Source organism: Sceloporus undulatus, chromosome 4 (assembly GCF_019175285.1).
Source record: "Sceloporus undulatus isolate JIND9_A2432 ecotype Alabama chromosome 4, SceUnd_v1.1, whole genome shotgun sequence".
NCBI classification, from domain to species: Eukaryota; Metazoa; Chordata; class Lepidosauria; order Squamata; family Phrynosomatidae; genus Sceloporus; species Sceloporus undulatus.
This window is the reverse complement of record NC_056525.1, coordinates 52,017,392-52,042,810: the sequence shown is the minus strand read 5'-3', so window position 1 is coordinate 52,042,810 and position 25,419 is coordinate 52,017,392. Positions and strand designations below refer to the sequence as shown.

Genomic DNA, 25,419 nt, shown 5'->3' with positions numbered 1-25,419 from the left:
AGTGTAAAGTATAAATTCCGTGCCATGCTATCATCCTAATGCTAGAGCAATGGGGGTTTCTTTCCTCCACCTGTAGCCCTTCTTGCCATCCAACATTTACTTCAATGAATGCTTTTTTTCACGCCTGAATAACCAACAGAGGACCAATATTAAGAAAAACATTTGCTGGTACCCTTTGCCCTTTCATTTCTACTCCTTCCTCTCAGCCCAAGGCTTCAGAGAGTTTCAGGCACAAAGAAGGGGGGGATTGCCCCTTCCTAGTCCTACTATCTGCCGTGGTAGCATCAGTGGAAGAAAGCTATTGAATCCTGGCCTAAAGAGCTGCTGTTTCAATATACTGCATAGAATGATCTGGTTGTCAGGAAATAGGGTTGCCAGTTCAGAATTATCCCAGGCCCTGAAGTTTCAGGACTGAAACCTGAGACCTAAGGATGGCACTAATGATGACCTTAAGAGTTAAGCATTAAGTACCAACTGCAGTTGCTCACAGCTTGTTACTTAAACACACATATACATTTCCCCCCTGTTTGAAAATTTAAACAGAAATCTTAGCTAAAGGGGCTGTTCCAATATCAAGGTGAAATGAGCAGATTATTCTTTCTCACATTTTAGGGAAACAGCATGATGTACATTTAATCTAGCCTGTTTGCAGAAGATTATTCCACGGCAGACTGGAGACAGAGCACTGGTGTTAAAACAGCTGAGTGGGAAGGATGGAGCTAGCCAAGCATCTACATAGTACCTTCAATCCCATCCCAGTGTTTGAAAGGTACAACAATCAGCCTATTAATTCTTGCAGATTGTAGCAAACTGCTGCTCTCCTACCTAAGCTGGAGATTTCCACACAAGCCTTTCTTTTTACCCAAAACTGAGTCTACCAAAACTGGAAAATGTGTACCCTTTTTTCTGTTTCGAGATAATCCACAAAAATTGGAGACTCGGGACCAGACTCTGAGATATGGTGAGCCTAGCAGGAAGTGTCTAGACTTCAGGAAATCCAGAAATTCTAAATGTCTGTGTAATGGAGAGCATTCCCAGCTGTCCAATCAGAAGGCAGCTGAGGGCCAGCCAATAGCATGTAGGCTGGAACTTGTGAAGATTCCGAACTGACAGTTGGGGAGTCAGTTGGAATTTATAATTTTATTTTCATGTACTTGACTAATCAATGAAAGCATTGTTGGATATCTTTCTTTTATGCAGACCTTTTTGTTTTGGCAGGCTCTTGAGGACTGATGGCTCAGGGGGGAAGGGCCTTTCATACACTGTCCTGTTTGTATTTTTGTTCTTCATTTTGATTGTTTATTTTTAAACTGCTCTTAATTCTTTTTGATAGTTTAGTTGTATAAATTTTTAAACTTTTGTAAACCATGTTGAATTCTAGACTGGGAAGAAGGTGAATTATTATTATTATTATTATTATTATTATTATTATTATTATGCAGGTTCAGTATCCCTTAGCCAAAAATCTGAAATCCAAAATGCTCCAAAATCCAAAACTTTTTTCATGGTTGGCCGAGATAATGACATTATTGCTTTCTGATGGTTCAGTGTGCACCAACGTTATTTCATACACAAAATTATTTAAAATATTGTATAAAATTGCCATCAGATTATGTATCTAAGGTATATATAAAACATAAATGAATTCCATATTTAGACTTGGGTCCCATCTCTAAAATATCACATTATGTTTATGCAAATATGCAAAAGTCTGGAGAAAAATCCAAACTGAGAAACCTAAGGTCCTAAACATTTCAGATAAAGGATATTCAACTTATGCTATTGGTTATGGTTTTATTATCCAGTTTCTCTGTAATCAGCTGATAAACCTATTCTAGTTTTGGTACAGCAACTAAAATGTTGAGGTACATTCTCAGTGATGATGATGGTCATGATGATGACGATGATAATCTAACTGATTCCATAGTCAGTTTGAAATCCAAATGTTTCCCTTCAAATAGCAACATTAAGCTTCCTTCCAGTGAAACCACTCTCCTGTTCCTACTTTATGCTCCCTGTGTTTAAAAATAAATGAAAAAACAAGTGTCCCAGACTCAGATTATAGCTTAACAGAGATTTAGAAGATATGGCTAAGATTTTCAAACTTCTGTGACAAATGGATTTATGTGTGTCTTGGGTACAGCTGCCAAATTTGATGTATTTGATCTTTTGCTATAAATAAATGTTGTGTAATACATATGTTATTTCTGTAGGTTTGAAACACTTTGAATCAAATTTAACAAAAGACTAGTAACCTTTATTCTGTTTTCTCTTCCCCATCCCTGCAGCAATTTAGAAAATGCAGTGTTTTATAATTATAATTACAATTGCTTTCACACATAATACTGACACTGTAAAGCACAGAAAAACCTGCATCACCTCACCCAACTCTTTGAAAAATTAGGACAAGAATCATGATTTGTATATTTCTGAAGCCTATTACATTCAGTCTCACTCCCACAACTTTATAAATATGCTTTATGCTCAAGGCCTTAATGCCACTTGACACTGCATGCCAAGAAGTGGGTTTATATGAAAGCTGATGTGAAACCAGTTAGTCTTAAAGGTGTTGCCACACACACACACACACACACACACACACATATATATATATATATATATATATATATATATATATATATATAATCTTCCTTTTTATTCTGCAAGAGACTAACATGGCTGCTTCTTTGAAAACTAGTTGGCTGTCCGTATCCACAGATTTTACAAAATCCAAAATTCCAACCTTGATTTTGCCATTTCATATAAGGGATTTTACTACTCCATTGTATATAATGAGATTCAGTATCAATGGTTTTTGGGGTGGAGGTGTCCTGAAACCAAACCACAGCAGATACTGAAGGTCCATTATATTACAGTGCTCATTTCATTACATAAAACAAACTTATGAGGCAGCACACTGGTGGGAGAATGTTCCTAATTTTTAATCACACTTAGAATAATGTGGTCCTCCAAATATGGTTGAATTACAACTTCAGCATTCATCACCATTGGCTGGGTTGGCTAGGGGTCCAAAACATCTGGAGGACATATTCCCCATCCCTATACCCATAGGAATTTCAAATCTAAAGTTCCACCTACCTAGCACGATTTATAACTGGTTTACAAAAGTTTCATGTCTTAATATTCTGATAGTACTGATTCATACCCAACACAAGGTCCAGTACTTAGAGACATTAGCCTTTCTAGTATTACTCCCAGAATCCTCCTGATTAGGGGGCTCTAGTTAGGAGTAGGTGGATTCTGATATTTTTGGGTCCAGGTGTATAATAATGTTTCCAGACTCAGAGATAGTCCCGAACCAGCAACATGAAGGATATCACAGAAAGTAATCAGTCAGTGCCTTAGCATCCAGTTCTAATCAAAAGACGGAATTATAGGAAAACCATTCAGAGTCACCAGCCAGAGATTGTACATCCAAGAGTCTTACTGCCTATGGCCTGAGCCTCTAACCTATTTTCCCCAATCTAGTGCCCTCTAGAGATATTCAATTCCAATCCCAAATATCCCAAAGTAGGTTGGAGGCCCATGTGGGATGTCAGATTGGGAAAGGCTGACCTATCCTGAATCTAGGTCTAGCTTGTCTTGAGGTGTAGTCTGAGTAAGATGGGGACTTACTCAGATGTAGTCTGAGTAAGATGGTTTCTCCATGATACAGTGGCTTCAGTCTATTTTGACCCAGCCTACGAAGAGCAGGCTCTGGTATTTGCTTTCACTTATTATTTTAATTATTAGAATAATTAAATAATATTGTTCTTGTTAACTACAGTTCATTCGTCCTTGACTCATGGTAACCCTGTAAATAAGACATCCTCAAAGTCTCCTGTTCTCCACTGCTCTGCTCAGGTCCTGCAGGTTCAGACCTGCGACCTCCTTGAATAAGTCTGGCCATCTGGTGTGCAGTCTTGCCGTCTTTCTACAGCCTTCCACCTTCCCTAGCATCATTGCCTTTTCTAATGAGTCATGCCTTCTCATGATGTGGCCAAAGCCTCCATTCAGTTCATCCTTTATCATGGGATATATTTATAGTCCATAAAATGACATACAATGTCAGAGTGACATACAATACATATAAAAACATTTTAAACACTTTCCAATATAAATAATAATTTATAAATAATTTAAATAAAATAAAAAACAGATTAAATAAGACTATAATTAGAACAATCTTAAAAGCTACAACAATTAAAAACCATGTACAGACACATCTCAAAGTAAAAATTTAATAAAAAGTTGCCAAAGGTTTAATAAAAAGTTGTGTTTTGACTTGGGCCCAGAATAGCACTAGCATTAGAACCAATTGGGTTTCTGAGGGGAGAATATCCCATAACCAGGATGCCACAACAGAGAAGGGCCTCTCCCATGTCCTCCCATTTCATATTGCCCTCACTTGTAGGACACATACGAGAGCCCCTCTTGTGGACCTAATTTATCAAGCAGCAATGTACAGTGGTACCCCGGGATACGAAATCACCGCCTTACGAAATTTCCGGGTTACGAAAAAAATCCATTAGAAAAAACTGTTTCGGGTTATGTTTTTTTTTTTCGGGTTACGAAAAAAAATTTTGGTGCTTTTCAGCGCTTTTTCACACGGAATTGCGGCTTCCAGCGCTAGCGCCTATGGCAATTTCGGCTTGCGAAAGATTTCGGGTTACGAAGGGCTCCACGGAACGGATTACTTTCGTAACCCGGGGTACCACTGTATAGGAGGACAGTATCACCACCACATCACTGTTGTTGTCATCTCAGTTTTAATATTTTTTTTAATCTGCAAATAAATGATGATGTTACAAAAACAAACTTTTCATGAACTCTTGAGGTGAAATCCAAAGTGAGAAAATCCCATAACAGTTTCTTCCAATGTTCAGAAACACCATGGCAACATCATAGTGCTGAGTTTCCCTTTGCAAAGCAACAATATACTACAGGACAGCAGAGAATGTTCTCAGAAATATAAAATATAGAGCCACTGGTTGGCTGAACAATCTCTGTGACAGATGACATGTCAGAATGACAGATTAAAGAATGAGATCCACACAGAGCATAGGATTCTGCCCTCTCTACGTCACCATGATGTTTTGACCTTATTAGTCTGTATTAAAGAAGTCTTAAAATGATGTCAGCAATCTGGTCCTAAATCTAGCTTGCATATTCTAATAACTACACCCAGCTTCCTTCATTTAAAATTATCCCAGATAAATAATAATAACATATGTGTGCATTAAATCTCATTGGGAGAGCAATAGTTTGTGGAAAGCATAAACAAATATCTGTATGTGTTAACTTTTACATTTTAGTATCTCCAACTTTAAAAACTTCATCAGCCACTTTCAAGCACGCAGCATTTCTATTATTATCCTATTTTAGAGTACTTAGAAACAACTACTTTGGACTATGACTATGTGCAGAATGAAGATGTGCTCTACCAAAACATAGCTTCATTGAGCCTAAGAAGGAATTCAAAGCACCATGGAATTCCTGCATGTTTTGACAAAGAGCAAATGTTCATGTCCTAAGGTTCTTGTCACTAAAAATGTGGAAAATATCAGCAAAGTGCTGGTATTTTCCAGTGGGTTGCTGTTTGTCAGCTCTCCCTTTATTAACATTTTATAACAACCTCAGCTTCCCCCAACATGGAGGCTTCCAGATGTATCCCTGCTGCCAAGGACCATGCTTACTAGGGATAATTAAAAGTGTAGTTCAACAAGGCTGGTAAGTACCAGGCTGAGTACGTCTGCTGTATCCTGATATTATAACAAAGTTTTGGGAAACATCCATCCACTCCCTGAAATAGTGATATCTACTTGTATAAAAACTTTTAAAACAGCAAAGTTTTGTTATACAGGTTGTCCATCACCATAAGTACATGTCTTCACTTCTTCAGTACTTGTAAGAGTTTTCAGTGTGTCCCATCTTCTCACATGTTAGGGAGTCATCATTTACCACCATGAGTCAATCTGTGCAACATTCTCAATTTTTGCTATCATTTCACAACATTATCACCATTTGCCCTTCAAAATATTTATGCAGTAGCTGCCACCTCAAGGTATGTATGCATATTGATTTTTAATATTATCTCTCCCCCTCCACTGCACATACACCATTTTTAACTGATTATAACTTCCAGATATGTATAGCTACTTTCAACCTGTTAATGCTAAAGAAAGTCAACACAGAGATGATAGACTTTTCAGGATGTCATTTAATCTAAAAGTACTAAGATTTTTAAAGCTCCTATGGTAATGTACCAAATCTAATTAAAAAGCAGTGATATTGGTAAGAAGAAAACCACTCACTCAAGCAGATATCGTAATGTTCATGAATGTTTTGCATTCATATTATCTCCCAGAATGCAGCTCATTCCAAAAGCACACTATTTGCCTTTTTTTTAGAGATGAATTATTATCTTAATAGTTCCAGTCTATGGTAACTTATATGTTTACAGTCAATATAAAAGCATTTAAAAACAAGACAGGCACCACGCTTAATCTAGTGGCCAAAAATCAAAAATCATGAGAGCAATTGCTATATGCTTTTAAAAAAATCAAAAGCAACTCTAACTCTTAGCCAGAAACACAACTGAAAGAAAACATTTCACTTTCTAGTCTTTCAAATGAAATTCTAATGTTACACATAGAAACCACACAAGGTTAGGGCATTTTAAATAGCTGGAACAGACACTGATAGTGCTTACTATAATCCTACATGAGTGAGGGAAAGTATATTTTCTCTTCATGGGTCTCCATGTCTTAGAACCAGAATTGACTGTTGGAAACATTAAAGTGCAAAGAAGCTGAAAATTCAACAGGATCTATTGGTAATTTTAAAGTCAAGTCAAAAGGTCCCAAGGACTACATGTTCTGCAGAGAACTTGGAAAATTTACTCTTTCGGTCTACTAGTCCTAGCATTCCTCATCCAGCCAGGCCACTGTCTGTGACATTCTGGGAGTGGCAATTCAAAAGAATAAATATTCCAAGCTATAATCCAGTGTCTGATACAGTCATAATATTTGCATATAACCATCTTATTTGAACACATGGGCCGCTTGCTGATATTAATGTTTAATATGATCTCAATGAGTTTAATCATGTGCATTTCTTTTTTGTATTGTGGGCACTACACTCGTTCCTCCACATTTGCTGGGTTTAGGGGCACAGGACCCCCATGAATGTGAAAAAAACCACAAATAACAAAAACACTGTGTTTTTACCTGAGAGAACAACTCTCTAGGAATCTCTAGGTCCTCAAGTGCCACTCTGTGGTCAACATCTGGCAGACACTGACCATAGAATTGTGCTGGAGGAGCTGCAAATGCCTCGTGGAGTGTTCTCTCTAGGAATCTCTAGGTCCTTCAGTATGAGTTTTGGTTAAAATTGACCATAGAGTTGTGCTTGAGGACCTAGATATTATTAGAGATAACATATTAATAAAATCCATGAATTAATAATCAAATCCCCAAAAGTCAAAGTCACAAATGTGAAGGGATGAGTAGTATATAATAAAGGCTACAGGTTTTCTTCATTTCAGCCAGGAGAAATGATTTCCTCTTAACAAGCCAGTTCTTTTTTCTAGAATCTTACTAGCTCTTAAATTTTGCTTTCAGTGCCTGTTTGAGTTTAATCATGGGGCAAAAGAAAAACCCAAAGAACATAAAAACAAAACATTCTTATAAGCTCAGTTTCTAAACTTTTCAACTTTAGATTCTTCCTTTGGGATGTGTGTACAAACTTTAAAAACAAACCTACAAAATATGTACTGTTTAGTAATGATGAAAGTGAAAGAAATGCTTGTAGTATCTATTTGATATTTGTCTTCTGACAGTCATCCCAAATAGATTTTCCAGGTACATGCATAGTATCTTTTTCTACATGGGCTGTATGCTAGGCAATGAAAAAAGTACTCAAATGTTTTGCATTAGGCGTCTCTCAGCAGATAGCCTGAAAGAAGATTGCTGATATTAGAAATACAAGGATAAACATTGTCACGCTTGAGTAGACACCTTTGAAAAAGAGGTGTGTACATTTGATTCTAAAGCAAGTTCAATCAACTGAGTTCCTTTAACAGGATCAGACCTTATTCTATCACTTTGATTCCCATTTGGAATTGCCACCATTTTCCTCTCTATCAAAGGCAAAGTGAAAACCATCCAGATAATATTACAGTAAAAGTAGAGTCTTTAAACCAACAAAAAATTAAGAGTTCTACCATTCTCTGCCTCGATAACAAAACTGAAAACTGGATGGGTTTGATGCAGTCCTAGACTAAAACACTTTGATTCAGTTTTCCACAATAGCCGAGATGATATGTTACTGCTCTGAAGCCATCACAACATTCTATGTTTGAAGATTTGAAATTCAGGTTTGCTAGAAGTAATCTACAAGGTGACCATGAATGAAAAATAATAATAAATAGCATGCTGCTGGCTAGTAAATCTTTTGTCTATTTTTAGATGGAAAAAAAAATACAAAAGATATGTGATCTTATGATAGTAGCAGGTCCCACCAGTCAGCATACTTGACCTTTGATCAGGAAAGAGAAGTATGGTACTTACCCAAGGGTTGTCATGGTTACAATAGTGTACCAAAATGAAGCTGGGATGCTGGTGAACTTGCTGGAAGAAGATCCTTTCTCTGCATAAAACATCACAGTAGCAAAGATGATGATTGCCATGGTGAGAGAAAAGAGAAGAAAACCAAGCTCAGAAGCACAGCTCTTCAGAGTGTAGCCCAAGATTCGTAAGCCTTGGGAGTGTCGGGAGAATTTGAAAATCCGGAACACCCTGAAAACCCTCAGAGTCACAAAGGCTCCACTGACATCTTCATTGTCAGTCATCACCAAGCCAATGTAGTAGGGCATAATGGCCACTACATCAATGATGCTCATCACACTCCTGATGAATCTATAGCGACTTGGGGCTGCAAAGAGTCGCATAAGATATTCAACAGTAAAAATCATAACACAAGCTGTGTCCAAGCAGAAAAAAGCCATTTCATATCTCTCCCCGCATGGCAGTTCCTTGTTGCCAGGGACTGTGCCACATGGTACAGTCTCCACCACATTGGTGATCACAGAAACAGCGATGAAGAAGCCAGTGACATAGTAAAAGACTAAGGCCATAGTGCTGGTATGGGGATTCTCAAAAGCTCGCCACATGGTCTGCCGGAAGCTCAAGGCTGGCATAGATTCTTGGTTGTTCTCGGAGTCACTGTCATCCATCAACCGTTCAGCATTTTCCCGTTTCCTGTCTTTGTATTCTTCGTAGCAGCAATCCCCAATGATATCGGGTAGGATCCCATAGAAGGCAAGCTCCTCATCATAGGCTGAGATGCACTCATACCTTGGGTAGTGCAGTTTGCCAGTTCTGTAAAAGTTTAATATACACCTAAATACATCAGGATCCCGGTCAAAAAAGTATTCCTTAGTGTCTTCATTGAAGAAGAACTCTTTTTCCGTGCTGCCAAGGAGCGTGTCAGGATACCTTTCCAATGTAGTCCTCCATGTCTGGAAGCGTCTACCACTCACATTAAGAATTATCAGCTCATCCTGCCGTCTATTTTTATCTGTCGGGGCTAGTGGCATGGGACAGTTGGCTACTGGCATCCATCCTATGGCAGCTGCTCTGGCAAAGGGCAGCCATGCTGCTACACCTGCTGCCATGATGAATCAGAGCTCTGGATGAATTAAGGTTGTTCTTTTTTATCCCCCAAAAAACCACCACTTGGCTTCAGTTCAATTCCATCTAAAAATACAATTAAACAGAATAACAAATGAGTGAAAAATTTTGATGAGTTAATCTATTATTTAAAGTAAACCTTTCTGAAATGGAGCAGCAAATAAGATTTTTTAAAACAATAAATGCTATAGATCAAATCCTTGAATAGGTGGGGTACATTTCCAATTGCAACAATTGCACATTAGACCTGTCCTAAAAACTACTTGAAAACTAGAGGTGCATCTACACTGCAGAAATAATGAAGTTTGACAGCACTTTACTATGGCTTCATCTTTCAGATTCTTGGGATTTGTAATTTTGTGAGGCACTAGTGCTTTATGGCAGAGAAGGCTAAAGACCATGTAAAACTACAAATCTCAAAATCAAACTGCATTGTTTCTACAGTATAAATTCATCCTAAGTGAACTAGACAGCTATCACACCAGTCCTATGAATAAGCACTTTTCTTTAGAATGGATAATATCAGATATCTTACAAGCAGTGATCCCTGCTTCTTTTGGTCCAGTCTTCTTTCAATACAAAATGGGTTTAGGCAGCCATAGTAGGCAGCAAGACAATTATGTGCTGTTCTCCAGCAGTGAGCTGTCTTTGCTCCCCCATACCATGGACACTCAAACCTGTATAAGGTTTTTATTTAGATGAATGATTGTTTTAAAATGCACATGATAATCAGCATGGGTAAGACATTGTTATAGGTAGAATTTGTGAATAGCAAATCATTCCTCATTAAAAGCATTTAAAAGAAGCATCAGCACACTAATTTAAATTTGCTTCATTACAAACAAGCTTAATCTATCATTCCCCAAGTGTAAACACTGGGCCCTAATCAAGAAACACGGATGTGCAGCAAGACATTACATAAAGCTTGCACTGCATGTGGTAAAAAAAGTCATTCAAATGTACCTAAAGAGAGCAGTGGACTATTCTGTTCTTATTTGACCTACACAGAGTAGCCCATCGAACTGCCATATGCACACTTGTGTGAATGTAAATGCTGTCCAGTGCACCATGCCTTCCTTATTATAGTCTACTCCCCACCTCACTTTCTCCAATGCCTTCTTTTGTCTGATGCAGAAGGATCCAACATAGTTTTTTCACACAGAGAGCAGTTATTCCACAAATATAAATTCCCTGCCAAGCATGCAAATCAGCTCTGGAGCAGATCATATCTGATCACTCCAAGTACAGCTGTCAGAAGGAGCTGGAAGTACTGAATTATTTTGCTCGCTATTCAACCAGTAGAGTCATTTTTCACTCCTGCAAGACCAAGATGGATTTCTAATCACCAGAATAAAGGCAATAATAATGCTCATAAAAAAACTGAGAGATTTCATGTGACTCACAACTCTCCCGGGAAGTGCTAATATCAATTAAAGACTTACTGAAGCTAAATATACTGAGGGCTATTCTGCTATCCCAACAGTGGTCTGGAGGCTAAAAGTATACTTTGCTGAACAAACAGTTCCGCTCACTAGGCAAGTTGGCATGTGCTGGGCTATTGATAAATCCTTAGTAGTTAGGGAGGGACTGTTACTTCTACCAAGAAAAAAGCACACACACACTTCTCTTATGCCAGGAGAGTCAGCATTAGCCCATGCAATGCCAAGCTGCCTATCAACATGATTATGGTAATAATAGTCTTACTAATGATGAGCACAGGCTAGTGCATTAAAATGTTAATGGGAAAAAACCTCACATTGCTAACTATACAATATGGAGAAAAGCATGTCCCACAGAAATCAATAAAATTTTGAAACATAGTTATGGGCTTATGCTTTCAATGGTATTCAATGGCATTTGGTTGGACTAAACATGGTTCCACTGTCAGGGTAAGAACATTTAAATATCCCTGATGAATCATACTGATGGACAACTTAGTCCAGCATTTTGATATATATAGATATATATGGGGAGAGATACAAGGCCAGTAGGCCCTTCCTGTTGTTGTCCCTTATCAATTGTTGTTGCTCATCAACTGATATACAGAACTAAATTTCATTGGATATTATAAATAATATATTGCCAGTATGACTAATACCCTTTGATAGCCTCAGCTCATTTTATAATTGTTCAGGTTTGTGACCATCATTATATCCTGTGGTTGCAGTTTTAACAGTTTAGCAATTCACAGTTTGGGGAAACAAACAGACTGCTTTCTCCTAAGTCCCTCCAGCTTCATTGGACAATTCCAGATTCTAGAGAAGAAAAAGGCCCATAAGGCAGCTTCTCCATGTTTTCTCCACACCTTGCATAATTTTATGCAACTATGTCTAACAGTAGCTTGTGGCTTCCATATCAATGGAGTGACTAATCCAGTTCAGGTTCCAGTCTGTAAATGAACTATCCATGTTTCTGAACCCTATCCACCAATATGTCTGGCCCCTTGGATAGCTGCTTTGAAGGTTAGACTAAAACTTTATGCACCATAGACCTGAGAACCAGCAGCCACCACTATCTCTGTCATGCATCTCCTTAACTCACCTATTTAAGTTTAAAATCCCATGTATTGTTCCAGCCTCTGAAATATTTTGATTGTCCTTTCATATTTCCTTTTAAATATAGTTTAAGTATGTAAAAAGAATAAGCAGGGTTTCCACCATGGCCACTAATACATTAGTGATGAGTACAATACCTTGTTGAAAGTGGCAGGGGCCAGGGGATAAATTATGTAATACAAATCTGTGAATGCTTACTCAAGCACAGGTTTTGCTGAGTTCAAGGGTGCTTATTTGCAATGTTTGTAGCCTAGTTCTTTACATATTTATTCAGAAGTAAATCATGCTGTGTTCAACAGAGCTTATTCCTCGATGAACATAGAGAGGAAATATGATTGATTTAAACATAAATGATATTAGAGATCCTTAGGGATAGACTTGTACCTCCACATGAATCACTTATGATGCTGATTCATATGAATCAGTCCTGGGCAACAGCATTGAGTAATTCTCTCCCTTAGCACCTTCACCCCCCAGGTGGGTTGTACTGATGAATCCTGCCTGACCCAGAAGTGATTCAGCATCTGGTTTTGATTTAGTTTTACTTTCAGAATTTTAGGGGGGCAAAGTAAACCAAATAAAACCTAAATTCTGCAATTTTGGTGCACTTTTGCAGCAGTGTTGGGCAATTTTGAGGTTATAGGGCCCAAACAGATAGGCCAAAATAAAGCTGCGTCTTAAGGCCAGAAGTTGTGTTAAAGGTGAATTCCAGTCCTTAGGACTGGAGTGCGGCTTTGCTGCAGCTTCCAGACTCATAGGACGCATGCAGCATTTAAACAGCATACCTCCAAAGTGATCCGAAGCAGCTTTATATTGGCCTCTCTGTTTGGGCCCAAGCCTCCTATTTTATTTAAAACTAAGGTCCAGAGACTATCCTTTTTTTAGAAGTGTGGGGACTGGATGCCTTGGGAGTCTGAAAAAGCTTATGAGACCACATGCAGCTCATGGACTATACGTTTCCTAACCCTGATGTACATAGAAGCTTTGGCTAAGATCCTCTATGTGAGATGTAAGTACAGTGGCATAGTGTACATTGTACAGTGGCCATTTTGACTACCCAAACCCATCTTAAAATCTGCAGCTGAGCTGCTGGCAAGTGGGATGCTGAAATGCAACCAGTGTGGGGACTGGATGCCTTGGGAGTCTGAAAAAGCTTATGAGACCACATGCAGCTCATGGACTATACGTTTCCTAACCCTAATAAAACAAATTATTAATTATTAACTGTGGCATGATGAACAGAACTGAAATGTGAATTCCAAAATGTATGATGATGTAAGCCTCTCATACAGCTTTGTAAATCCTGACCAGGATGGCAGCCATTGTTTGTTTGTTTTAAAGTGATACTGATATTATAACTGGCTATATGCCATTGATGAAAAGCAAAGGGGTGTACATGATATGTGAGTATTCAAAGAGTTCATGCTTTTTAGAAGTATACAGATAATTAACATAATTTAAAATGTGCTTGATGCAACAGAATTATAACATGTGTAAGCGACATCAAAGAGAAACTTTGCAGCATTTGAAGACTGTAGGAAAAGAGGAAGACTGCATTACAAGTGCATGACATTTCATCACTCTTTTGATGAGCCACTTTAAATGCTGTAAGTCAATTGCATTGGTTGTATTTTGTAGCATGTTTATCATTTTAGTGCAATTTTTTAAATAACTTACTTGTTTATTCATAAAAGCCCCACAAAAAAGGATGACATCACGTGTGTGTGTGTGTACAAATAATTTACAAAAGCATTGACAATAAGAGTTTATTTGCTTTGAGTGCATGACAACATCATTACATATTCAGTTTACCTATCCAGTATTATTTTATCACCACACATCTTAATTGTTAATAAAGTTCTGCATATCCATCTCTAGAGCTCTGCAGTAATTGACATCAATGTTATTTTTGAAATGTTGGATGAGAAGTGGGAAAATCCATCTATGGTTAAATTGCTAAAAACATCAGTAAACAATGATCCTGCAACAACATCCATCATACTGTATGTTTTGCTGAAAAGACCAGTTGAGGCAGGGTGCAAGCCAGTGAAGAATCACACTACACCAAAGCTAAATGAAGATTTTGATTTAATTATGCCTCATGTAACATATCATTCAAACATCAGTTTGTAGCAGAAACATTTCTTTAAACAGTTGGGCAGTAGAATGATAGTGAAATCTCAGTGTTCAATGGCACATACTTTGGATTCAAGCACAAATCTGTTTCATGTTCAAAAGCCAAATCATCTTCACATTCATTTTGAAAGGATATGGAATATAAAGATCATCTCAACATTATACATTTTAAAGATACTGTAATTGAAGGTGCTTAAACTGTTCAATTTCACACCTTTTACACAGACCTGTGATAAAAAATACTTCCCCCTCCCCCAATATTGTAGTTATTTTCAATGTATTTTGGGGTGCTGAATTTGAAAAGCACAGTAATGATGTTGTATGAGACACAGTTCTTGCACAAATTTTATATTTTAAATAAATTCAGTTGTTACTCAGTTTTGATCAACTGTGAACATTGATGTTCTGGTGCAATTTCTTTTAGTGCTTTTCAAACTGATTTTTGTGTTTCGTATCAGCAAATTAAAGTGATTTGGAAGCCTATTAGAAAACTTTAACTCATTTGTTACTCTGCAGGATAATTCTTTGCAGGTTCATTTCATTCAGTCACATATTACAACACAGAAAAATCAAAGCTAGTTGAGGGAGAAAAAAACTGTATGTGATGGAGCAAATCTGAGGTAATTTTTGGATTTAGAATCCCAAATTCCTATAAAAACAGCATACATTTTTTAAAAAGTTTTTATGGCCCCCAGTTTTTAGGTCTGTGTTACCAGAGATAAGTGCAAATAATCAATACTTGATTATCTTGTTTGAAGACAATGAAGGCTGACGTATAAATTCAAACATGAAGATTTAGTCCATGTCCAAAGCCAAGTTCAACGCTTATATCTCTTTTTGTACAATTCATGGTTCATTATGTGCTTGCATAGGATAAATTCCAAATGTAATAGTAATAGCATCACAGTTTTCAGTAGTACCCTGTAATCTACTCTGTCACTTCAGCATTCTAAGGGCAATGTTTGTCCCTTGTACAAAAAAAACCTGCCTTTAATACAGATGCAAGGTATTCTAGCCTTCTGTTTATCATTAGATAGTAGTTCTGAATTGATCAAAAGAATGCAAAAACAAAAACAACAACTGGAGTACTAGAAAAGTGTTTTATGTAATTATGATGCTTCATGTTATAGTGAACTGACAGTAGAATAAGAAGAGCATTCACACAAAACATGTAATCCACTTGCAATGCACAGAAAAGTATATACTTCCTACAAAAGAGACACAACTTCCTGAGTATACTAAAAGAAGGAACCTTCATGAAGGTGCCACTCCTAAATGACAGTTTATATCTGTTGAAATGTGTACATTTCATGACATAATAATGTGTGACTGACAAGACCATCAGGAAGAAGTTGGTTTATCAAGAAGAGAAAGAGCCACCAAAATCTTAATTTAATGCAGTCCCTAAGATTGCACCATTAGGCAAACTGACATTCCTGTAGGTTGGTAAGTAATATGTTTTCTAAAAGAGAAGGAAACCAGGCCAGAGAAAAGACCCATGAATCTCAGACACTGTTCTCCCCAGTAGATGAACTGTCTTTACTATGCTGGTAAATTCCACTGCTTTACTGGGATGTAGAGACTCCCAAATTCTTCTACAGCTAGAAAATAGAGGGAGAAAGTAGATGACAGAGCATGAAATCTACAGTTTTAAAATTTGTGCCTGAAGAAGGATTTTGCCAGACTCACAGCCTTAAAATCCTGTAAAATACAATGGGTGAGATCCTACATCATGCTAATGTAGTGTAAACCTATACTCACATAACTGCACAGTGGTTGCATTATACCACATGTTTGTTGAATACCAACATTGTGCAATCAGTTTGTGTCTACCAGTCTGTCTGCTCATTGTCCCATTCTTCAATGAGGAATGTACAGTGGCTGTCCCTATAATCCCAGTGAAGAAGTGGTACATTGAAGGCACTCACAAATAGTCAGATATCACCTAAGAACATGAAACTGCATGGCTGCAATACTATTGGTTAGTCCCAATGAAAATAGTCCCATTCAACTGTTAGTATGATGAGTCAACACACAGGTAAATTCCTTACAGTATATTCAATGACTTGATCTTAGTTATGACTAACCATAAGATGTAAGTCCATGTGAAATTGTTGTACTTATGAAATTCTGATTGTACAATAGATCCATACAGGTCAGGGTTGTATAATCACCAAAAAGGTCCGACTGCATATCTAAGGGAACACATGAATGTAAAATGAGTACCCAAATTGTTGGGGGCAAATTAGCTTACAGTTGTAAACCGCTTAGACACTGCTTGGGCGGTATGAAGCGGTATATAAATGAAGCTTGTTTGTTTGTTTGAATGTGCATAGAGCAATACAGAACAAAAGACCTTGTTGTTGTTGTGTGCCTTCAAGTCATTTCTGACTTATGGCAACCATATCATAAGGTTTTCTTGGCACGTTTCTGCAGAGGGTTTCCTTGGCCATCCTCTGAGGCTGAGAGAGTGTGACTTGCTCAAGCTCACTCAGTGGATTTCATGGCTGAGTCAAGATTCAAATACTGGTCTCTAGAGCCATACTCCAACTCTCAAACCACTACATCCCACAGGTGCCCACAAAAGACCTAGTGGAGTGTAATGTTTTGGGTGCTGGACTATGACTCTGGGTGGCCAGGTTTGAAACCCATTCTCAACCATGGGAAACCATCAGCCAACCTTGGGCAAGTCAGATTCCCACCCATAGAACAAGGTGACAAACCATCTATAAATATATCTAGGGGGGCTCCAAACATGGGGAAATTCTTTCTACACTCCCTAGAGATCATTTTGGGGCATTTTGGAGCACAACCTGTTTTTACCCGGGAGGGGGCTGAGTTCCACAAAAACAGCCCTGGAATTGCCCACTAATGACATTTGGTGATTTATAAAATCAAACTTGGCTCATCTGGCAATGTAATTTTAGTGTGAAATGTCATTACTGACTTCAGCACTAGGGCTATCTAATAAAGGCTTTTAGAACATTCTGAATTTATGTGGTACTTGTGTATTTGAAACTTAGTTGCTTGGAAATTCCTCAGAGGTATGAGATTCTACAATTGCATAATGCTGATGTATCTTATAAAGGGTCACAGTGTGTGGTGTCCACTCCACACTGTTGCCAAAGGCATTCTAAATGTGTCCCCTAAAACAGCAGCAGGATGCCAACAGATCATAACTGGGTTACACTTTTTAAAACATTATTTTAAAAAACCTTCTGACCTTGTGAGCTTATTGCAAAACTATATTCTGAGCTTGTGGGTTTATTGTAAAACTGGCCAAGAAATTAGAACGTGAGAGTGAACAGGACTAAATCCAGCCATAGTAGATGTACTGCACTGATGGCAATGTGGTAAATTAATACTTATGTAACTTCCATTTATTCAGTGATTTTGCTCTAGTTGGGATTAACAATTGGATAGCACACTCTGTCCCTTAAAATATATCATTCTTGTCATTCTATGCATATTTATTGAGAAATAAATCTTACTGATGTGAAGTGAGGCTCGTTCCGGATGGGAGTATAGTACGTCCCCAGGACATACTAGGGTTAGGAAGGGGCGTCACTTCCTGACGCCCCTAACCCTAGTACGTACTGGGTATGTATAAAATGGCAGCACCCATCCACATGGGGGCTGCCATATTGATGTCGCAGATGCGGCGCTAATGACGTCGCAAGTGCACCATTGGCGCCTCGTGACGTCATAACCTCACCGCAAAAAGAAGCACCATTTTGGGGCTTCTTTTTGCAGCGCAGAGGAGCCGCACGGTTTGGACGCTGGGGTTCCTCCGCACTACAAATGACGGTGGTGGCAGACCACCCGTTTTGGGCAGTCTGTAATGTGCCTCAGTAAGATTGAGGCCTGCCATTAGCAACAGAACAGTACACATGCAAGTCACTCCTGCCTTTCCAGGTTACACAATATATATACCCAACTCCTTTCCAGGCAAGCATTCTCTGAAGATGCCAGCCACAGATGCTGGTGAAACGTCAGGAAAAAACTCTTCTGGAACATGGCCACATAACCCGAAAAACCCACAAAAAACTTAAAAATTCTTACTGAGTCCAGTGTGGCTCCTTTGCATTCCATATAAGTATACATAAGACTAAAACCTTATGATGTAATCAGTTACGTGCCTACCTGGAAGAAGTCTTTTTGAACTCCCTAAAGTTTCCTTCTGAGTAGATAGGTAGTGGGCTGCATACTAAACTATCAATTGCAAGAACTACAGGCATTGTTATGTCAATATACACATTCTGTTTGAGAAGTAAAAAAAGATCTTATTAAGAAATAAACAGGGAACAACTCATTGTTTTCAGTACAATTTTTGAGATTCTATGAGCTACTTAGAATTAGTTCAGTTACTTTCAAGGGATACATCTAAGTGGTTTGGAGTTTGCAGACTGTTCCTTCAATCTGCACACATACACACACAATAAAAGACCAGTTCACACATTCAAGTGTATGACTTGGTGGTTTAACATTCTGTGACTTGCTGTTGAAGAGTTATAAACTACTGACATTGAAAAGCAGTCTGTCTGAGGTTATATGAGATGAACAGAAAAAGTTCTGGTGTGGAATTTGATTTACAAAGGATGTTTGACAGACTGATGTGCCATGTGGTGTTTTTTTTACATGGGGCAACAAATAGATGTAAAATCTATCTGAGCCTCATTGATGAACTTATTTCCAAAGAGATGTGCAGTTTATGGACACCATATGCATAGAGTACTTGGTTTTGAAAGTGAACCCAAAGTGCTAGAATGGGAAAGCAAAGAAAATTGGTCCAGTTATTTACATCATGGCCGGTTATCATTAGAAGCCTTATCTATTTTTACAGTAAAGTTTAATGTAAAATACCTAGTTTAACCTAGACTTCCTTAGAGACCACCACCACCACCACCTCCACCTTGATGGAAAACACTGTGAACAATCTTTATATATGGTAGGATTACCATATAAGAGTGTGTGTAAAAGTATTTTAGGTTATAGGTTTTTTTGATAGCAACAGGTTTCTATATGGGAAAGGGGTAAACAGAAATCTTCCATGTGCATGTATGCACATAAGTAGAATACCTTTAAGAACAAAGTGCATTCTACAGCAGTGTTTCTTTTTAGCTATTGAGCATAATGAGAAAGGATTAGATGTAAATGTAGCACTTAATGGTAAGGACATTACAGAGATGCTTCCATATGCAGATGTTTTGCCAGTGTCCTTGATCTAGGAGCCTACTGATGCTTTTTAGACTAGAAGAGCTTGTGTGCACAAATTGAGCCTTTTGACTTAAAGCAAATGTCAACAGACTATAGAAGCAAACAGACCTTATTTTCTCAAGGTGACAGTCATGCCATGGAAAGAGTGTTACAAAAACTATAAGGCTCTTTCTTGCTTCAAAATGACCTTCCATCCAAAGATCTGATCTCTCCTTCCACCCATCCTTCCTTAAGCATATAGACATAAGCCTTGCTTGAGCTACAATTTGCTTGGCTGACAGTAATTTGATTTCCACTTTGAACATACAAATCCACACTCCTTTCTGGGATCAATAACACAACGAAAAAAGAGAGAACTACATAGTTTATTCCTGTTCACTCAGGAAGAACACATATTTATTCCTGTTCACTCAGGAGGAACAGGAAAGAAATGATGGATTTTCATCTCATTAACTTCTACCAACCATGCCAATATTTCTGAGTGCCTCTGAACATCCTTGCCTATGATTTGTTTAAAAAATAGACATAAATAATGGTAACACTAAGAGATAATGGCTGATGAACTAGAGTGGGAGTTTCATGGAAAAGAACTTCAGGGGAAAAGCTGCTATCCAGAGTCTTTTCTTGATTGCCTTTTCAATATGGGTCGGGCTCCAGCTTCATTTTCATTTAAAATGCAAACTCTGTTCAGATGAGATTTCTATCCCCGCTCTCAATTAGGTTCCCCATATCCTTATTCTCCCCTGTGACAGATAACAAAACTGCTCGCAAAGGGTTTTCTCTCTTCTTTTCCTAACTGATTCATTCAATTCAGAGAAAGCAAAGCTAAAAGCAACAGGATAAAGGAATGCAAACTTCAGCTGTCCTTTCCAGCCAGCCAGCTGCCCAGCACCACACAAAGACTACAACAGCTCGACCTTACCTTGGAAAAAAAAGGAAAGCATTGCCCAGTGCTCACACAGGACAGAGGAGGAGACCGACACACACAAAGAGAGACAAGAGAAAGACTTATCATTGAGAATGAATGCTAATGGTCTTGTCTACCTCTGGATTCACAAGGTGCAGGTTGGAGGATTCAGGACATGTCCTTAGCCCAGGGGAAGGTGACTAACCAGCTTTGCTGAGCCTGGTAAGCAACTGAGTTGATATGAATATAAATGCAACCAACCAGCCACAAATCCAGAGATTCACTGTGTGTGTCTGACCAGTCCAGAGTAGGCAAGCACCTTCCAACTTTCTCTTCTCAAAAGGCTTTGGAGACCAGAATGCCTTGTTTGGGGGAAAAAGCAGCAAGGAAAGCAAGGTTCTGAAGATAGATGGCATGCACTGAGAGCAATGTCCAACAAGTGAAGACATCCCCACGCGCAAAATAGAATTCAAAGATATAGCCGTGTTAGTCTGTAGAATCAGTACGTAGAGAGATCTTGTAGCACCTTTGAGACTCACTGAAAGAAAGAAATTGGCACCATGAGCTTTTGTAGATTTCAGTCAGTACAAATGCATCTGAAGGAGTAGACTAAAGTCTATGAAAGCTCAGGCTGCCAATTTCTTTCTTTCAGTTAGCCATACACAAAATGTTTGGGGGATGTGATGAGGGTGAAGGACAGAAAGTTACCTGTTGGCTCCTTCCCGCTTAGGCACCCTTGCCCAGTTGCCTCTGGCAGCCAAAGTTGCTCATGCCCGCTACCTTTCTTTTCCTGGGCAGGAGAGCCACCTCTTCAGTTCATAGGTGCATCCTTTCGGTGCCTTCAGTTTTGCCACCTCCACCATCACAATAAGGAGGGGAGGAGGGACTCACATTTCCTTCAATCCCTTCCTTTTGCTAAAACTCCAGTTCTGCTTTGGATCTCCCCCGGGTCAAGGTCCCTTTCTCAAGCCATGGCAAGAGAGTTGGGCTTCTTCGGAGGAGTTAGGAAGTGAGGACTTCCTAAGCGGAGCGACTTGGAGAAAGTCAAACCAAACGTAGAGGTGCTCAGCTGCCTTTCGCTCCTCGCCTGCGTCATCTCAGTTCGGAGATTCAGATTATACTTAATCGGTGTGTGTGTGTATGTGTGTGCGTAAAGGAGTCCAGCAGAAAGAGCTGCTGTGAGAGTTGGCCAAAGGCGGAAAACCAAAGCAGAGGCAGGGAAGAGAAGGAGGGGGAAAGACAGACGTCCTTTAAGCATCCCTTCCCCCTGAAAGTACCCTCCAACACACAGACAAGGGCTTCCAAGGAGAGAGGCAAACTCCTTCTTTCCTGATGGGGGGGGGGACCCATCCCTCCCCTCACATCCCTTTTTTTATTCTCCAACACGCGGCTTCAGGAGCCGGGGATGTTTAGGCTGGAGACTCGAAGGCTAAAAGAGGCGATCGGAGTATTTCAAGGGGTGTTATCCTGAGCTTCTTTTCTCCTACAGCAACAACAAGTAGTTCAAACTCTCCAATGATAGATGTCCAGAAACTAGGACACAGAGCGATGGATTCAAACGGCAGGGAAAGAGGTTCCATCTCAATCTCAGGAGGAACTTCTTGACAGTAAGGGCTGTTGGACAGAGGGACACACTCCCTCGGAGAGTGGTGGAGTCTCCTTCCTTGGAGGTCTTTAAGCAGAGGCTGGATGGCCATCTGTCGGGGGTGCTTTGATGGTGTATTCCTGCATGGCAGGATGGGTTGGACTGGATGGCCCTTGGGATCTCTTCCAACTCTAGGAATCTATGATTCCTGCCTCAGACACAAACAGTGGATGCAAACTACAGGAAAAAGAGGTTCCACTTCAACAAGAGGAGGAACTTCCTGACAGTAAGAGCTTTCTAACAGTGGAAGAGGCTGGCTTGGAAGGTGGTGGGGTCTCCAACAGCCTTTGTTTCCTTTGATTGAGAGTTCCTGCATGGCAGGATGGGGTTAGACTAGATGGCCCTTGTGGTTTCTTCCTACTCTAAAATCCTGGGCACTTACACACACGCATCCTTCCCCCGACACATACACACACACACACACACACACACACACTCCACTATTGGCTTGCCCAGTGCCTTACCTTCTGGGCCATGAGCTCACTCGCCATGCCAAGCCATGCCCTGCCATGCCCTTCCCGGGTCCCTCTTCGGCAGAGAAGGCGGAGAGGTGGCCATCCAGATGCTGAAGGCGGTCACTCCAGCGGCCCAGTAGGGAGGAGGGCGGACCAGGCGAGGAGGGAGGCGCTTCCCCGGGGCACCCTCGTCCCCATCCGCTCAGCGGGCGCACGGAGAGGGCAGGGATGCGGGGCGTGCTGCTGCTGCTGCTGCTGCCAACCAGCGCGGAGGAGGCCCTCCCTCCTTCCCTCCCTCCTTGGCTCCCCTTGGGCTTCTCCGCCGTTGGCTTGGGCGACCTCTCCGCCTGGCTTCCCCTTCGGCCCATAGAGGGCGCTCTCCCCACAAGCTTCGCCCGCCTCCGCTCAGCCCAGCCCTGCGCTCCGAAAGCTGGAGAGAGAGGGAAGCGATTCAGCACCAAGGGACGGCGGACAGCTCCCAGCGCCTTTGGCTCCGCGATTGCCCTCCCAACAAAGCCATTGCCAGCAAGAGGGACCCCCGAAGAGCACCGCAGAGAGATCGCGATCGCACAGCTGAGACCTCCCAAGGAGCCTCCTGGCTGAGATCACAAGGCGGCATCCACATTGCAGAAATGATCACGTTTTGAACTCGCTTCAACTGCCCTGGCTGAAGGCTGTGTATGGAATTCTAGGAATGGTGGTGCCACAACAAACTACAATTCCCAGAATCCCATAGCTTTGAGCCAGGCCAGTTCAAGTGGGGTCCAGACCAGGTCATTTCTGCAGTGCGGATATAACTCAAGAAGAGACCAAGCTCAAGGCGGGGAAGACGCTCCTCGAACCCTTCCCTCCTTCTGTCTCTCTAGGAGAGAGAGACCTTGATAGGAAGGATAGCAAGCCAGTGTTCTTCTTATTATTATTATTATTTCTTCTATTGTATGGACTTAGGGCGACCCTATCATGGGGGTTTCTTGGCATGACTGAATCAGGGGAGATTTGTCATCGTTGCCTTCCCCTGAGGCTGAGAGCATGTGACTTGCCCAAGGGGACCCAGTGGGTTTCCCTGACCGAGTTGGGAATCGAACCCTGGTCTCCTTGGGACTGGGGACCCAGGTTGCTTCCCTCGCATGAAGTAGCCTTGAGCCCAGCCCTCAAAGCACCAAGATGGCTCTATTGTAAGAAGGAGGGTCCCTACTTAAACATTCCTAGAGTGCCTCCTTGATGTCTAAAACGCCCTGCAGTACAGACACTTTGAGACCCGGATTTTATTGAGCCTGGCACAAAAAAAGGAAGGAGTGTGACTTTGGGCTGCTGGATGATGATATTCGACACACAGGGCTAGCAACAGATGAGGGTAGCCAGAGGTTTGCCAAGCACTCAGCTCTCACCAGCAGATGTCACTCCAGAATGTAGTAGGTGGATGCCTGGCTGGATGGCAAATCCTGAAGAAGTCAGGCCTTCCTTATCTTCGTTCCCAGTGCAGCTCCCAAGTGCCCTTCACAATAGTCCCTTGTGAAGAAGATGATGGCACAATTCAGCAGAATTGACTACATTCCCTCCCCCATGTCATTCACACAGCCCAATTGGCTTGTTAGGGATGGGGCCTTGAATGGAGTTGGAGCATAGCTGCAACCTTTAATTAATTAATCCAATTAATTAAAATTTCTTAATTGGCAAAACTGTGTCCAGGATTAATTGGACAACATGTCTTTGAGCTGAAAATGCTGGCTGCTTTTCATATAAGTACGTGGTAAGCACTTCATGTCTACAAGTTTTAATTATCTGTCAAAGCTCTGGATCTATACACCTGGGGTAGGTTCACCCTCCAGTTTTTATTGGAAGGCAGCTCCCAAGACCTCTCACTACTGTTGAGAGTATGTTGATTAAGGTGGATGGGAAGTGCAGTCCAACAATATCAGGAAGTTTCCAGTTTACTATCATCTGATATACATGTTTGCCTGCGAGCTTTTACTGGAGCTTGTTTCCAATTAGATGTGTATAATAAGAAGTAATGCCTGTCCTAACATGATGTATGCATGCAGTAACTTTGTAACTGTGATGTATGCATGCAGCATCCAAAACAAAAGGAAGTACCTATTTTTTTTTAAAAAAAATATTGTTTTAGGAATATACACATGTGTGGAGATTTAAATGCCTGAGCAGAGGAAGTGCTAAGCTGGTGTTTCATTGTGATGATAGTTTTGGATGAGGGTAAAAACATCCACTCTTTACTGATCATCCTGGATTAGATGGCGTCACACTGCATCCAAAGAAACAGGTTCACAGTTGGGGGGCTTTTTGAGCTAGCTTTGTTACTGGAGACATAGGTTGCTTCCTATGTCTGAAATAGCATTTACTAATTTAGGCATCAGCTCCAGATGTGATCCTACTCTGGCAGAAATAGTTTTAGCCTCAGAAAAAAATCCTTAACAATCTCATTGATCCATGTCTAGGTAATCTGGACTCATGGAACACATAAATGAAATGGGCTGGTTTAAAAATTGTTAGTGAATTCAGAATGCAGGGAATAGATTTCTAATAATTATTGAGCATTATGCTAGTGTCTCATGGGCTTTACTACCACTAGCTAGAAAACCTGTGTGTTGATAATGATTAGGGAATCTCTGGCCCTCTAGGGGGTGTTAGACTGCAGCTCCCATCAGCTGCAGGCAATAGTGAGGGCTAATAATAGCTCCAGTCCAACAGTAGATGGAGACCCACACTTTCTCCATTCCTAAGTGAAAGCTTGATTACAAATAGATTGAAGGTGAAAGGAAATTCCTTAGATGAAAAGATATCACCTAGATTTGAC

At 40.2% G+C, this 25,419-nt stretch overlaps 1 protein-coding gene across 3 annotated transcripts in view; it reads right to left on the bottom strand.

The window, feature by feature from the left end:
* KCND3 (potassium voltage-gated channel subfamily D member 3) overlaps positions 1–23,277 on the bottom strand; it is a 426,026-nt gene extending 402,749 nt beyond the window's left edge. For 2 of the 3 annotated variants that reach the window (XM_042466200.1, XM_042466203.1), the window contains exons 1-2: positions 22,617–23,277; positions 8,571–9,758 (exon numbers count right to left, since the gene is read on the bottom strand). In XM_042466200.1, the coding sequence (XP_042322134.1) occupies positions 8,571–9,676 (1,106 nt within the window). In that variant the 5' untranslated portion in view covers positions 9,677–9,758; positions 22,617–23,277. Of the gene's footprint in view, positions 1–8,570; positions 9,759–21,215; positions 21,684–22,616 lie in introns of those variants that run through there. The other variant, XM_042466202.1, reaches the window with a different exon arrangement.
* Positions 23,278–25,419: the final 2,142 nt, after the last annotated feature.